This window comes from Silurus meridionalis, chromosome 9 (genome assembly GCF_014805685.1).
Source record: "Silurus meridionalis isolate SWU-2019-XX chromosome 9, ASM1480568v1, whole genome shotgun sequence".
NCBI classification, from domain to species: domain Eukaryota; kingdom Metazoa; phylum Chordata; class Actinopteri; order Siluriformes; family Siluridae; genus Silurus; species Silurus meridionalis.
This window is the reverse complement of record NC_060892.1, coordinates 17,036,303-17,049,864: the sequence shown is the minus strand read 5'-3', so window position 1 is coordinate 17,049,864 and position 13,562 is coordinate 17,036,303. Positions and strand designations below refer to the sequence as shown.

General features: G+C 40.5%; 2 protein-coding genes across 15 annotated transcripts; one reads left to right on the top strand and one right to left on the bottom strand.

Annotated features, from left to right (window-relative positions):
- The first annotated feature begins 200 nt into the window (after window positions 1-200).
- On the top strand, window positions 201-1,217 carry exosc6 (exosome component 6). The gene has a single exon (XM_046857811.1). The coding sequence runs from the start codon at window positions 314-316 to the stop codon at window positions 1,130-1,132; it is 819 nt and encodes a 272-aa protein (XP_046713767.1). The 5' UTR covers window positions 201-313; the 3' UTR covers window positions 1,133-1,217.
- Window positions 1,218-1,436: 219 nt separating this feature from the next.
- Window positions 1,437-11,406, bottom strand: tmppe (transmembrane protein with metallophosphoesterase domain). 14 transcript variants are annotated; one of them, XM_046857801.1, is made up of 9 exons: window positions 10,569-11,406; window positions 9,908-10,237; window positions 9,633-9,763; window positions 8,500-8,604; window positions 7,447-8,235; window positions 7,124-7,234; window positions 6,881-7,046; window positions 6,430-6,569; window positions 1,437-3,482 (listed from the first exon to the last, which is right to left on the bottom strand). In XM_046857801.1, exons 5-9 carry the CDS (start codon window positions 8,150-8,152, stop codon window positions 3,292-3,294), a joined length of 1,314 nt encoding a protein of 437 aa, XP_046713757.1. In that variant the 5' UTR covers window positions 8,153-8,235; window positions 8,500-8,604; window positions 9,633-9,763; window positions 9,908-10,237; window positions 10,569-11,406; the 3' UTR covers window positions 1,437-3,291. The 14 variants fall into 14 exon arrangements, with proteins under 14 accessions (XP_046713757.1, XP_046713758.1, XP_046713760.1 ...); XM_046857802.1 differs by having other exon boundaries at window positions 7,447-8,211; XM_046857804.1 differs by having other exon boundaries at window positions 7,447-8,174.
- Window positions 11,407-13,562: the final 2,156 nt, after the last annotated feature.

Below are 13,562 nucleotides of genomic sequence, written 5' to 3'. Positions count from 1 at the left end.
GCACTGATTAAAAGACAGGAGGTGAAGCTGGAGGTAGCAGAGCTAAAAATGTTGAGATTTTAATTGGGAGTGATGAGGATGGACAGAATTAGAAACGAGTTTATAAGAGGGACAGTGCATGTAGGACGTTTTGGAGACAAAGTGAGGGACATGTGCAGAGGACGGACATGGGGTATATCAGTAGGAGAATGCTGAACCATTGTCTATGTTCCTGATGGTGCGACACATTCTCCACTCCGGTAGATGGCGATAAAGACAAAAAGCAACCATTTATTTCCGGCTTGGTGCTCATGGTTGCAGTGAAATCTCAAACATGCCGGTAGATAATAAACGTGTCCGCGGACCGGAGATATCTCAGTCCCCGTTGTTATTTCTTCCTCCGGACTCACAGATTTCCAAAGTCAGCAGCAGTAGCGGGAGACAGGGCGCGCGAGGAAATGGTGATATCCGGCCGTTGTTCGCGCGCTGCGGTCTCGTGAGCCAGGCCAAGGGCTCCGCGTACCTCGAGGCCGGCAACACGAAGATCATCTGCTCGGTGTACGGCCCGCGCGAGACCGAGCGCAAGGATGAAACCGACATGAAGAGCGGACGCCTTGTGTGCGACTTCCGCCTGGCGCCGTTTTCCTGCCCGAAGCGCGGCGCGTGGATCCAAAACGCCGAGGAGCGCGACTTGTCCACGGCGCTGGCGGAGAGTCTGCAGCCCGGCGCGTGTCTGCACCGCTACCCGCGCGCGCAGGTCGACGTGAACGTTGTGGTGCTGGAGAACGACGGCTCGGCTCTGGCGCACGCGGTCACGTGCGCGTCCATGGCGCTCGCGGACGCCGGGATCGAGATGTACGACACGGTGCTGGGCTGCGCGCTCAGGCAGGACGAAGAGCGGTGCCTCGTGGACCCGGACCTCGCGGAGGAGCGCGCCGAGAGCAGCGCGGAGAACCAGGGCCGCGTCGTGGTGGCGCTTCTCCCCAACCTCAACCAGATTTCCGGGCTGCAAGCGGACGGCGAGATGCGCGAGGACTCGTTAACGGCCGCCGTCAGAACGTGCGTCGAGGGCTGTCACAGGCTGTACCCGGTGGTGCAACAAGCCATACTGCGGGCAGTTAAAAAGAAAGCAGCACCTCCACCTGAAAAATAACTCTGCATTCTTTTTTTTTTTTGGTGTCACTTTTCCAATTTTTCTACCGCAACAATGATGAAAAATTAAATATCATTTCACATAATCCGTTGTAGAAAGTTGATCTTCAAAATAACAACGCATCATTGACTTGTTAACACAGTGGCCAAATGTAATGTCTGGAACTTAATTTTTGAGCAATTTTTGCATGCATATTTAATTAAAACGAGAATATAAGAAGTAGAAAACACTAAGAAATAATGAAAACACTAAAATTGGTTAAGGGATTTAACTGGCAATATTATTTGGCAAAAAAGGCAAAAAGCACAGGTAATAAGGTTTTAATTTTATATTCAAAAAAAAGCATAGAAAAACAAAACGCTATTTACAAAAATGCAATCAATAGCTTCTTGCCAAACTTCCTTAAAGTATAACAAATTAAAAAATATCAATAACATTTAATAAAGATTTTAGCCAGCTGGCTAACATGCGGTAAAGTTATACCTATTTGCATACATATTTATAAGCCACTGAGCTTTTAACCAACTTGAACTTTGAGTGCAAATTATAAACCAAAACTATAAAAATGATTTGGTTCCATCAGCCATTTTAAAGTCATAACGTGCTCCTGTGAACAGAAATGGACAACAAAAATCCTACATCCTAACATGACAAAGAAATGTAAACAAAACTGGCAAAAATCACAGTAAGCGTTCTAAAGAACAATAATTCTCCTTAATTGCAGCTCTCGAGGTTCGCCATCGTATAATCTAACAGAACTAGCACAATCATACACGCTGTTTAAGAATTTTGTCCAGATTTTATTCAAGAGCTTCTACAGCATCACCAAACTACTGTTACTGAGACACATTCGAAGGTTTCTATTCTCTGATGCTTGCTGTTTGTTCATGGTTCCTTCATATGAATATAATTTAATTAGTCAGCAATAATCAAAACAATGACAATTAAATAATCCTATATACTAAAAAGCCTGAGTCAAGTTAAATTAGTCCTGTGCGTTTAACATCATTTGTGTGCTTTAGAGTCGGTATCTGATTTGGGAAAACAATTGTGTAATGCACAAATGTCAACCCAAAAAAGATCAAGGCGCATTCTAGCACAACTGGAATGTTACATACAAACAAAGGGATACATTTAGGAAAATGTGTATCCTAAATCTATTCTACCCATTCACTTATTTTCAGTAGATTTCAGTAACTCAGCCGTATTTCTCTGGTGGGTTAGCAGCTATGGGTCCTTAACTCTCACCATATATTGTATGAATTAAATTCTTAGGAAAAAACTAAAACCCAAACAATCCACTGGGGTCGCATAAGCCTGTGCAGTGATCTCTGCACCGATCCCAAGCCTGGATAAAAGGCAAACAGTCCCAAATCGGATGTTCAACTAATGATAAAAAGAACTAACAGGACCAGGAAGAATATTAATCCACTTCATCTGGGTGTGAGGTGGAAAATCATCACAGGTGGGCTGTGAGTTCACCACAAGTACACGCATTTACACCTGCAGTTAATTTAAGCATTAAGGCATATGGCATTTTTTTGGAAGTAAAAAACGCAGCAAGAACATCAGTGGAAATTAAAACTCAGGATCGGAGGCAGTAACACTACCTGCTCTACCAATGAGCTTCCTTGTTCACGTATATTTACGTTATCAATTGACTCTTAGTGTGGTTCTCCTGTTTTGGATTGTGAGCATTGCCTGTCTTTTAACACTCACATATAAATATGTATTTTGTTCTAAGAGCAAATAATACATCCGCTGTACAATTTATGCACTTAAAAAAAGAAATTGAACTTCAAGCTAGGTTTGTTCTCAGAATGGATTATCAAAGCAAGTGAACTGTACTCGATGTCCCCTCAACAAAGACACCAGCAAACTTTCTTCCGAACTTACATTTTTCTTCGCAGTGTCTTTATACACATTTAATGAGAGCTTATATGCAATATAGGGTGAAACCATGTTTCTTTTATGGCATTTCATGGAAAATAAACGATCACCTTTAGCTGTCTCACTTGCTAGTGTGAATTTAGGAATTAATTAAAAAATGTGATGTGGAGATATATGGTTTGTGATGCATAAAAACCGTGACAAATTGCTGTTAGTTAGTGGTATCCTCTAGCATACAATCAGACGTGTGCGAGTACACATTCATACACTCAGGCAGACTTTAGTGTGATCTGTGTGATCTCTGCATGGCTGCCGATTCTCATGGGAATGCCGTAATAAACAGTCCCTGGAGTAACGTAAATGCTTGTGTGCTCCGAGATGCTGTAAAGTCCACAGAAGTAGGGATTCACCAGGAACGCCAGGATAGTGAGAGGAAAAAACTGACCAGCATGAGTGTGACCTGAAGACAAAGTATAAAGAAATTTCATAATAAAAAATAAAAACAATGCAATGATTTGCATTACATTAACCCATATTTTATTCACAATAGAACATGGAAAACATATCAAATGTTTAAAACATGGAAATATTCCATTTTAGGGGGGAAAAAAAGGTCATTTTGAATTTGATGGCTGCAACATGTTTTAAAGAGGTTGGGACAGGCAGCAAAGCCTGGAAAAGTAAGTGTTACTAAAAAAGACATTGCTGGAGTAACATTTTGCAACTAATTTGATTTATTAGGCTCTCAGAATTAAAAATGGACAGAGGTTCACCAAACTGCAAACAAACTGTGTGCACAAATTGTGAAATCATTTTAGAATAATGTTCCTTAACATCAAACTGTAAAGAATTGGAATATCTTATCATGTACCGTATACAATATCATCAAAAGGATCTGGAGAAATCTGTGTGAAAGGGACAAAGGTGAAAATCACTATTGGATGCTCATGACCCTCAGGCCCTCGGGTGACAACGCATTAAAAACAAGTCTGTAATGGAAATCCCTGCATGGTCTCAGACACACCTCCATAAAGCATAATCGGTCAGCACCTTGTCATTGAAAATTGCATGTTAAAGCGCTATAATGCAAAAAGGAATACAAATGTACGTCAGATGTACATGGTCCGGAAACGCTGAGTGAAAACTCATTAAAAATTGGCGAAGTAGAAAACTATTTTGTGGTCAGATGAATTGAAATTTGTTATTTCTTTGTAGAAACCATGTAAGGTGCATCGGATCAGCCTTTCGGACTAAGGAGGAGAGGGACCATCTAGTTCAGGGGTGGCCAACCAGTCAGAGACTGAGAGCCACATTTTTGACTGTTACCGCAAAGAGCCACATCATACACATGGGCACCATGAACATCACCCATCCCGTCCTCTTACTTACACACACACACACACACACACACACACACACACACACACACACACACACACACACCTCTGTTTAGCCAGTTTTATTGTAAATGTCACACACCAACATAATGACAGAAATTGACTCATACAGTACTAAGATCACAGGACAGTCATTTTCAACAATGAACATTGTGTGCACTGTCTCTCGCACACAAACTCTTAGTTTAATCAAAAATATAATAATTTACAATAGCGCTTTTCTTTTACTATGCATGTTACTTAGTGGGACTTTTGGCATTCTTTGCCTTGAACAATCCCCTTCAAATCTGCCTCGTATTCTGTTGTTGCCACTCGAAGCAATTCTTTCACATGTGTGTCAGTCAGAACAGATCGATGCTTTGATTTCACGTGTTTCAGGGTAGAAAACACAGACTTTGTGCTTTTTGTATGTGTGTGTTCACTTCGCTTGAGTGTAATACGGTATTTTCGTCAAATGCGCATGTGCGTGAGATGAATATACCGCAGGGGTGGGCAATTAATTTTTACAAGGGGCCACATGAGAAACCTGAATTGTGTCAGAGGGCCCCACCAACGATAATATTTTAGAGATGCACCTAAATGAAAATTCAATTCAAAAGTCAATGAAATACATAATTTTTTGTGTTATGTCTTTTGCCTCGGCACCATCACTGGAAAACTTTCCTGCCTTTTCAAAAACGTCCACTACAGACGGAGTGCGCATGCTCGGATTGACTACTTTTTTGCGTCGCGTTCTTCTCATATTTAAAAGGAAATCGGGATGTTTGGATTTCAGGTAATAAATTAAACCCGAATTTGAGAAACTCTTTGCAGATACACCCCCTCTTGAAATTTCAGCATTGCATGTTTTGCAAATCGCTCTCCGCACACCGCAGACATGTTGCTCTTATCCAGATAACTGTGTGCTGCTGCGCTTTTTTATTGCGTCATTACAATTGTGTTTCTGCCATGTTCTTTCGGTGATTTAGGTATTTCCGAAAATTCTCGGTGCATCCCTGTAATTTATGATTGGCCTCATGCCAAGGTCTGATATACCGCAAAGTTTCCCAGTAGGGGCAAGCTCATTTAAGTCTTAAAAATACCGTATTGAACTTAAGCAAAGCGAACACGCACATTAAAAATCAAACACACAAAAATCGATATGAACGTAGGAGCGCATGAAACCAGCCAAAGAGCCGCATGCGGTTTGCGAGCCGCGGGTTGGCCACCCCTGATCTAGTTTATTATCAGTGCCCAGTTTAAAGCCTGCATCTCTGATGGTCTGGGGTGCATTAGTGCCTATGAAATGGGCATCTTGAACAATTGGAAAGACACCATCAATACTGAAAGGTCTATACATGTTTTAGATATGCTCCCAGCAAAAAAATAAAATCTTTATGGAAGGCCTTGCATATTTCAGCAAGACAATGTGGAACTACCTAACATCTATTACAACAGCACAACTTCATAGTAAAAGAGTCCAGATGCTGAATAAACATGGCCCTGTCCCAACTTTTTAAAAACATTTTACAGCCATGAACTTCAGAATTAACTTGAAGTTTGCTCTATTGTGAATAAAATATGGGTTTTTGCTAATCATTGCATTATGCTTTTATTTTTTTCCACAGCATCCAAACCTTTTTGAAATTAAGGTGGAACAGACTGTCAAAAATTTAATTCCCAAAAAGATTTTTTTTTTTTTTTTGGAAATGAAATTTTAAATATGTGAAAGACTGCCTATACAAGCCCAATCAGATAATTTAATAATAATTTGGCAATATCAAGGCTCATGGCTTGTTTCCCTGGTTTAATAAACTCCACCCCTTATTTATCTATAAAATATAAATACTATGTATAACTTAATATTAATGAAATATAACCAATGACACAACGATGTAAAACAGTAAATAACAACAATAATAATGTAACTTCAATGAATGCAAGCAGAAAATGAGCTACTACTAGTAATAATTAAAATATGATTATTCAGGCAAAATGTGTGTGAAATGGTGAAATGATTGTGATGGTTACCTGACAACACTAAGTTGATGTCTGGTCTTTGCTGGAGCGCTTGTTTAGCAGCGTGAGGTTGATGAGCCAAGAGAACAATCGGATATTTTTCACTGCAATCGCTCAGAGCTTTCTGAACATCCATCCCATGACCAGGATACCTGAACCACCAAAAAACATAATTATCATTATACACACTAACGATTTAAATAGACAGGCAGTTGTTGCATAAACATAATTAAATCTTCACAGCGTAGGAAACTCTATGCACGTACCTAATTTCTACATGCAACCAATTTGTAAAGATTTGTATTTCTATGACCAATGAACATGAGCACATCCTCAGGCTTAGATAATGATTTTTCATGTAACATAAAATTCAATCCCTTTGATCACTTACGATTAAAGATAAAAAAAATGATCAGAGATATGAATGAAAAGAGGAGTAAATGAGATCAGGACTAAACCTCACCGCAGAATGCTTGCTTCCAGGTCATCAATGCCAGCGAGACAGATCCAGTCCTGTGTTTGTCCTGGTCTAGACACTCGAGCATTGCTGTTGTGAAGAGGTTCTATCCCCTTTGAGCGCAGGAACTCAAACCAGCTGTCCACATCAGCAGTGTAGTACTCATGGTTCCCTATCACATACACACACAGCTTATTTGTGAATCTTTCTGCACACAAGGTTCGTCATTCTTCGTTCATCAGTTCTGACCTGTTGCGAAGTATGAGCCAAGCCGAGGTTTGAGGAGACCCAGTGGTTCTGCAGCGGTCCTTAAACGGGTCACCTGAGAGTCAGTCAAATCACCTACGATCACCACCACATCTGACGGCAACACACACACACACACCCACCTTCACACAATTGCTAACTTCTCATACACAAAAAAGTCACATCAAATTATTTCAAATAAAAAACACCACGTTTTGATTCACACAGTGGAGTTTTACTTTAACGGAAATAATGAAACCAGGGTTGGTGGCATTGTGAAAGACGCAGACGCTCCATCACCTTATACATCCAAACCCTTGTGTTACCTGGTTCGAGCTGGTTGACCATGGTGACAATGCGATGTAGCTGTGACCGCCCAACTGTTGGTCCTAAGTGGATATCTGAGAGCAGAACCAGCTTGAGGCCGTCCATGGAAGTCGGAAGTTTCTCCAGAGGAACCTCCACCTCCACCACCCGCGGTGGCTGTGCGGCGTTGAACAGCCCGTACATGGCCAGCAGTGCGGTCATCATTAACGCGAGAACCGTTTGCCTGGATGAGTCGCTCACCGTCACCGCGGAACCCTTGGAGAACATCTGGAGCACGCGGCTGGCGCATCCGAACAGCACGAGCAAGAACAGCAGGATGACGTACATACCGAGGCAGCTGAAGCTCAGCATTGACAACCAATGCGGTTCCGTGTCCACCAGGTAAAACATGCTCAGGTAGCTGCAGTGGGCGAGCGCGAGGAACAGCAGCACTGCCGCGCGCCAACATCTGTGCGTCCAGGTGCTCGCGGGCTCCAGGTGTCTCGCGCCGCACAGCCGGGTCACCACGCGCTTCCAGATGTAGAGCGAGCCGAGCAGCAGCAGGGAGTTCACGAACAGAACGAACTGCACGCGGAACAAGCTCGCGCGCGTTCCCACGTCCACGCGCTCCGACAGCACGGTCCGGGATATGAGTATGGAGAAAAATACCACCCCCGTGGCCACGCCCACTTTCCCTTCAGCTGAGAGCCGAGAGAAGCCGAACATCTTCGGAGGGTCTGGCAGGTTCCTGACCAATCACGCAATTGTAAGCTTCAGTATGTGCGCTAAGGACTTCGCTGAATCAACCGCTTAGAGAGATGAAGTATAAACAACAATTTTCCATGCAATTACACATTTTATAAGGTCCTCTTAAAAAAAAAAAAAAAAACATTAACTGCACTTCCGGAAAAAAATCCCTACAGATTCTTTAAACTCCACCACTGTATTTGGGCTATCTCTCATTACGGATCGTGACACAAAAGCAATAAAAGATAAATTATTCAATCAATTACCACTGAATCATGACGAAATAGAAATCGCTAAAAATAACACAGTTTCAATAAATGCTATACTTCTTCTGCTGCTTTTTATCCCTTGTTGTCGGCTTGTGTTTCTTCTTCTTTGACCTAAGGGCGACACACTTTTCCGCCACCTACCGGTCTGAGTGTAGAAGCGCGCTGTGGATTAAAAAAAAAAAACTATACAATAATTATATATTTATAATTTTAAGCTTAATTTTAAGAAAATCTCCCTAAATGATCGCTAAAAATGTTATGTATTTTATAATATCCAATTATTTCTCGTAAACCCTACACTGTAATAAAGCATGCTAGTCAGACATCCCACTCATTTACAGTTTTTCTCAACTGCTTTCAGTCATTTCTCACAACAGAACTGCATTTCTCAAAACTACTCGTTTCACCGTCAGATCCTGTTGTCAGTTTTTTACATCATATCAGCAATGTCTTGTTGTTTTCATCAAATTCGAACTGCTTTTGGACAACATGCAAATGGTTCTGTACATCTGTCAGCTGCTTTTGACAATTCTTGTTTCTTTTGTCCTTCTGTGCAAAAGAACTTGTCCTGGTTCTCAGCTGAAATGTCACAACCACCAAACCAATTAGTCTTTTTGTCAGGTTGGAAGTCTGTACTATCAAAATGAGTGAACATGTGCTCAGAATTGTATGTCTGTACAGATTTCTACAAATTGTGAGTACATGTTTGCTAAGAAATATGTCCAGAATTGAGAAATTGCTCTCAGGGGAATCTTCACTGTCGTTAACGAAGAGAAACATGTGCAACTCTAGATCAACCAGTGATCAACCAGTTCTGTGTAATAGCTCAGAAGTGCAAATCATGAAGACTGATTTGGCAGAGTCACATATATATATATACAGTGCACAACACAAGTGTTCCCCTTTCTAAAAATGCAAGCTGAAGGAAGAAGAAGAGGATTCAGGCTGTGTGGTGGAAGAGAACAGAGACACAACAGAGGAAGGGGTATAAGATGCCAAAGATACACAGAGATTCCAGATGAAATCATGGCCACACTGGTGGATCATGTTATCAATCATGACCTTACAATGGAAGAGGTTGGTCGAAGGGTGCAGCCAAATGTTGTCATTGTGTCATCAATAATTCAATCATTTTGTAGAGAAAACAGGTATGTAATGTATTGTATAGTACAGTAATACTGTAGACTTACTGTATATGTAACCGGTCACGTTCGATTCTGACCGGTGCTTGTGTTCTCTGCGTTGTGTTGTGGAATGACGAGTCTTTACAACTTTGTTGCAGCAGTACTGGAGAGTTTATTGTCACCAACACTCAACAATACTGGATGGGATACAGAAAGAAACAAAATAAACGTAGCTGCTTGGTCAGCTTTACCACCTCTCCTCAGCATGCACAAAGTCAACTCCATAAAGCAGAAATACAGGTTTGATTAAACAATTTATAAAACATCAGAAGTTACTGTACCTGGATGGGATACAGAAACAAAATAAACGTAGCTGCTTGGTCAGCTTTACCACCTGCACAAATCAAATTGCAGCCATTAGCTCACTAGCATTACTAAACCTGGCCAAAGCACATGCTTATCCGGCTCGCTATATTTCTCAAATAAGTCGTTTAATCCTCCCCATCCATCCACAATCACTTTACATATTACATTAATAACACTTAACAATAACATTTGAACATGTTATGAGTGAAATTCTTCTTCTTCTTCTCGTGGTGTTTTATGGCGGTTTGGCAGACCAACGAAAGGTGCATTACCGCCACCTACTGATCTGGAGTGTGGAGCGAACACTGAATAGGAAAAGAAAAGAGATAAAAAAAAAAATAATAATAATAATAAAAAAAAAAAAAAAAAAAAAAAAGGGGCTCCGGAAATAAATAACTACCTATATTCTGTCCATAGTCCCTGTATTCTTAAGGTACCCAAACAACAGCTCGAGAGATCTCGATTGCCCGTACTCGCATCCCAACAATACCTTCAAAGAGATATTGCCCACTCCTATTAACCCTAATTCCTGGATCAGCTGGAACCTGTCCCTTTCATATGCAGGACACTTATACAAGATGTGACTCACTGTTTCCAGTTCCCCACACTTGTCACATTTCCCGGATTCGTGCTTACCTATTCTAAAGAGATCACTGTTTAATGCAGCGTGTCCAATTCTTAGCCGTGTGACGATAACATCCTTCCTCCTATTTCCCAATCGTTTCCTCTCTTTCCCAACAGTCTCCTGGATCAGGAAAAGATGTCTTCCATTAGTCCCACTGTTCCATACTTCCTGCCATCTTTTACCCACTTTAGATGAGATCACTGCCTTGAATTCAGCTCTGCTCAACGCTACATTGATGTCTATCAGGGAATGATTCAGTGCGTTCTTCGCTAGCATGTCCACCATTTCATTACCACCCACACCAACATGAGCAGGTACCCACAGAAAATTTACCTCCACCCTTAGCTGCCTAATTCTAAACAGACTTTGTAAAATCTCTAATATTAAGTCTTGCCTAGATTCGGATTTACCACTTCTTAAACTAGTGAGGGCTGCCATCGAGTCACTGCAGATCACCGTTCTTTCCGGTTCCACTTCTTCTATCCACTGTAGGGCTAGTATGATTGCTAAAAGTTCTGTAGCAAAAACAGACACCTGATCTGAAAGTCTTTTTGCGATCTTTTTCTCAAAAGCAGGGATATATACTGCTGCTGCAGCCCTTTCAGATTCTGGGTCTTTAGAGCCGTCCGTAAATACCTGCAGCGCATCATCATATTCTCGAATGATGTACTGCTGAACTATTAGTTCAATTGAGACATTCTTCCCCAGATTACTCAATAACTTCGCAACTCGTAGATCTATCACAGGGTTATGAAACAACCAAGGCGGAATTGCTGGTAGAGCCACAGATGAGTGAAATTCAAATGTGTAAAACTTTTTTATAAGTAATCCCGGGAGAGCACCGCTAACAGCTTACCTCTCCTCAGCATGCACAAAGTCAACTGAGGAGCAGTGCGCGCTTCCCGAATGACGTCATGACATATCACAGCTCAATCACAAAAAAAAACCACTTCCGCCTAAAATAGAACTACTTTATTTACACATCACATAAAACAAACAAATTAAAGCAAATAGAACAAACAGGAAGGATTATTAGTGAAATGCACATATTATCATTGTAAATATACATGCATGAAAATTAACATCAGTCACATATACTGCATTTCACCTTAGGGTATCCATGCATACAGTATTCTTAGTTATTTACTGTAGCAAAATGTAGTTGAGTAAAAAGTAATATATTTGACTTTACAATGTAGTGAAGTTAAAGTAAGAGTTTTCCCAAATGAAAAATACTTGATAGTAAAGTACAAACACACCTAAAAATGTGTTCCTTATAAATGAACAAGTCAGTGGTGACTTTGGCAAGGAAAAACTCCCTGAGATGGCATGAAGGAGAAACCTTGAAAGGAACCAGACTCAAATAGGAACCTATTCTTATCTGGGTGGCACCAATTCAAGACAGTTCTATTATTGTTAAGGTGTACTGTTCAGTGATGGAAGCCTAAATGTAGAACTGTTCATGCAGACTGCAGTCCTGAACCACTGTAGTAGACTGTTGATATTACAGGTATTCTCAGTCGCTTGGGAGCATTTTTCAGATCAGAAATAAAATTCTCAAAACTACTTGTTCAAACTCCACATCATTTAGTCATTTGTGCTCATCATAAGAACATTTCTCGTTGCTTTGATCAAATTGCGAATGCTTTTGTACATCATTCAATTGATTGTGTACAAGTGTCTGTTGTTTCCTACTCCAGTTGTTTATGTCAAAATGTATTATACTAGTTTCACCTAAATGCTCTTAACCCTCAAAACATTTAGGCATCAGTTCATTGCATAAGTCAATAAATGCAGAATTGTTAAACCAGTTGTCAAAATTTGTCAAGCTCTTCTTCTTCTTCAAAGGTCTATTAAACTTTTTTGGTAAATGTGTCCTGATGAATTGTGCAGATGAACCTTGAATGTCACTAAATAAGGGGCATGTTCACTTTTAGATCAACCAATAATCAACTAGTTCTCTAAAATAGGTCAAGGCTGTATCTCGTGAACCTTTACTGTAATTGGCGAGTGTATATAAAAAGAGCAAAACACAGATTTACAATTGTTAAAAACGGATAAACAACTAGGAAATGAACATGGTCAAGAGCCAAGAATAAGGATGCATGCTGGAAGGGTAAGGAGGCAAAATAGAGGAAGAGGAAGAAGAGGCCAGAGACATAAACACATATCAGATGAAATTAGAGCCACTATTGTGGACCATGTTGTCAATCATGGCCTCACAATGGTATTGCAAGGTATGATATCTGTTGTGATGCGGGTGAACAGACAGACTGGGACGTCAGGGGGTAGAGACTGATTGCACTGTATAGTGCGGCATGCGCAGTTCTGCCTAAGAAGTGTTTCTTATGTTTACCTTTTTGAATTTTAATTTGTGTTTTTTTTATCTTCTTTTACAATGACATTATATTGTAATTTTTAGTCAGTCCACTAGTAAAGAAAAATAAAAAAGTGTGAATCCTGTCCAGTCTCTTACAATCAATATTCCACATACAGTAATGTGTAAATTTGTGCTGTTTAAATTCATAGTTGCCAATTCAGGCTCGTGCATTTTTAATACTTGTAATTAAAAACATAATTTACATCAGGAAATATTAAAATAAATCAATGTTATATTGAAAAAATGACTAAACATTTTGAATTTTTTCTTGGTCTTGGTATTTTGATGACAATGATATGTTCATTGACACAAATACTTACTTTTGAGAGAAGTACTAAGGATTTTGAGTAAAAAACACGCTTTTGCAAGAAATCCAATGTATTGTGCTGTTTGTTCTTCATGGCTCTTTAGGCTATAATGGATAATGGAAGCTGAAGGATGTGGAACCATCCCCAACTGCGCAGAGTGGTCTCCAATTCATGGAAAATCATGGAAAATCCATGTAGGGGTAGGGCGTAAGGATAAATCAGGCAGATCTGATGAGGAGGAAAAAGACAGGAACACAGGTCACTGGTACCTCAGGGGTACCTTATGCTTATTGAAAGAGAGAGCACGAGAGCGAGAT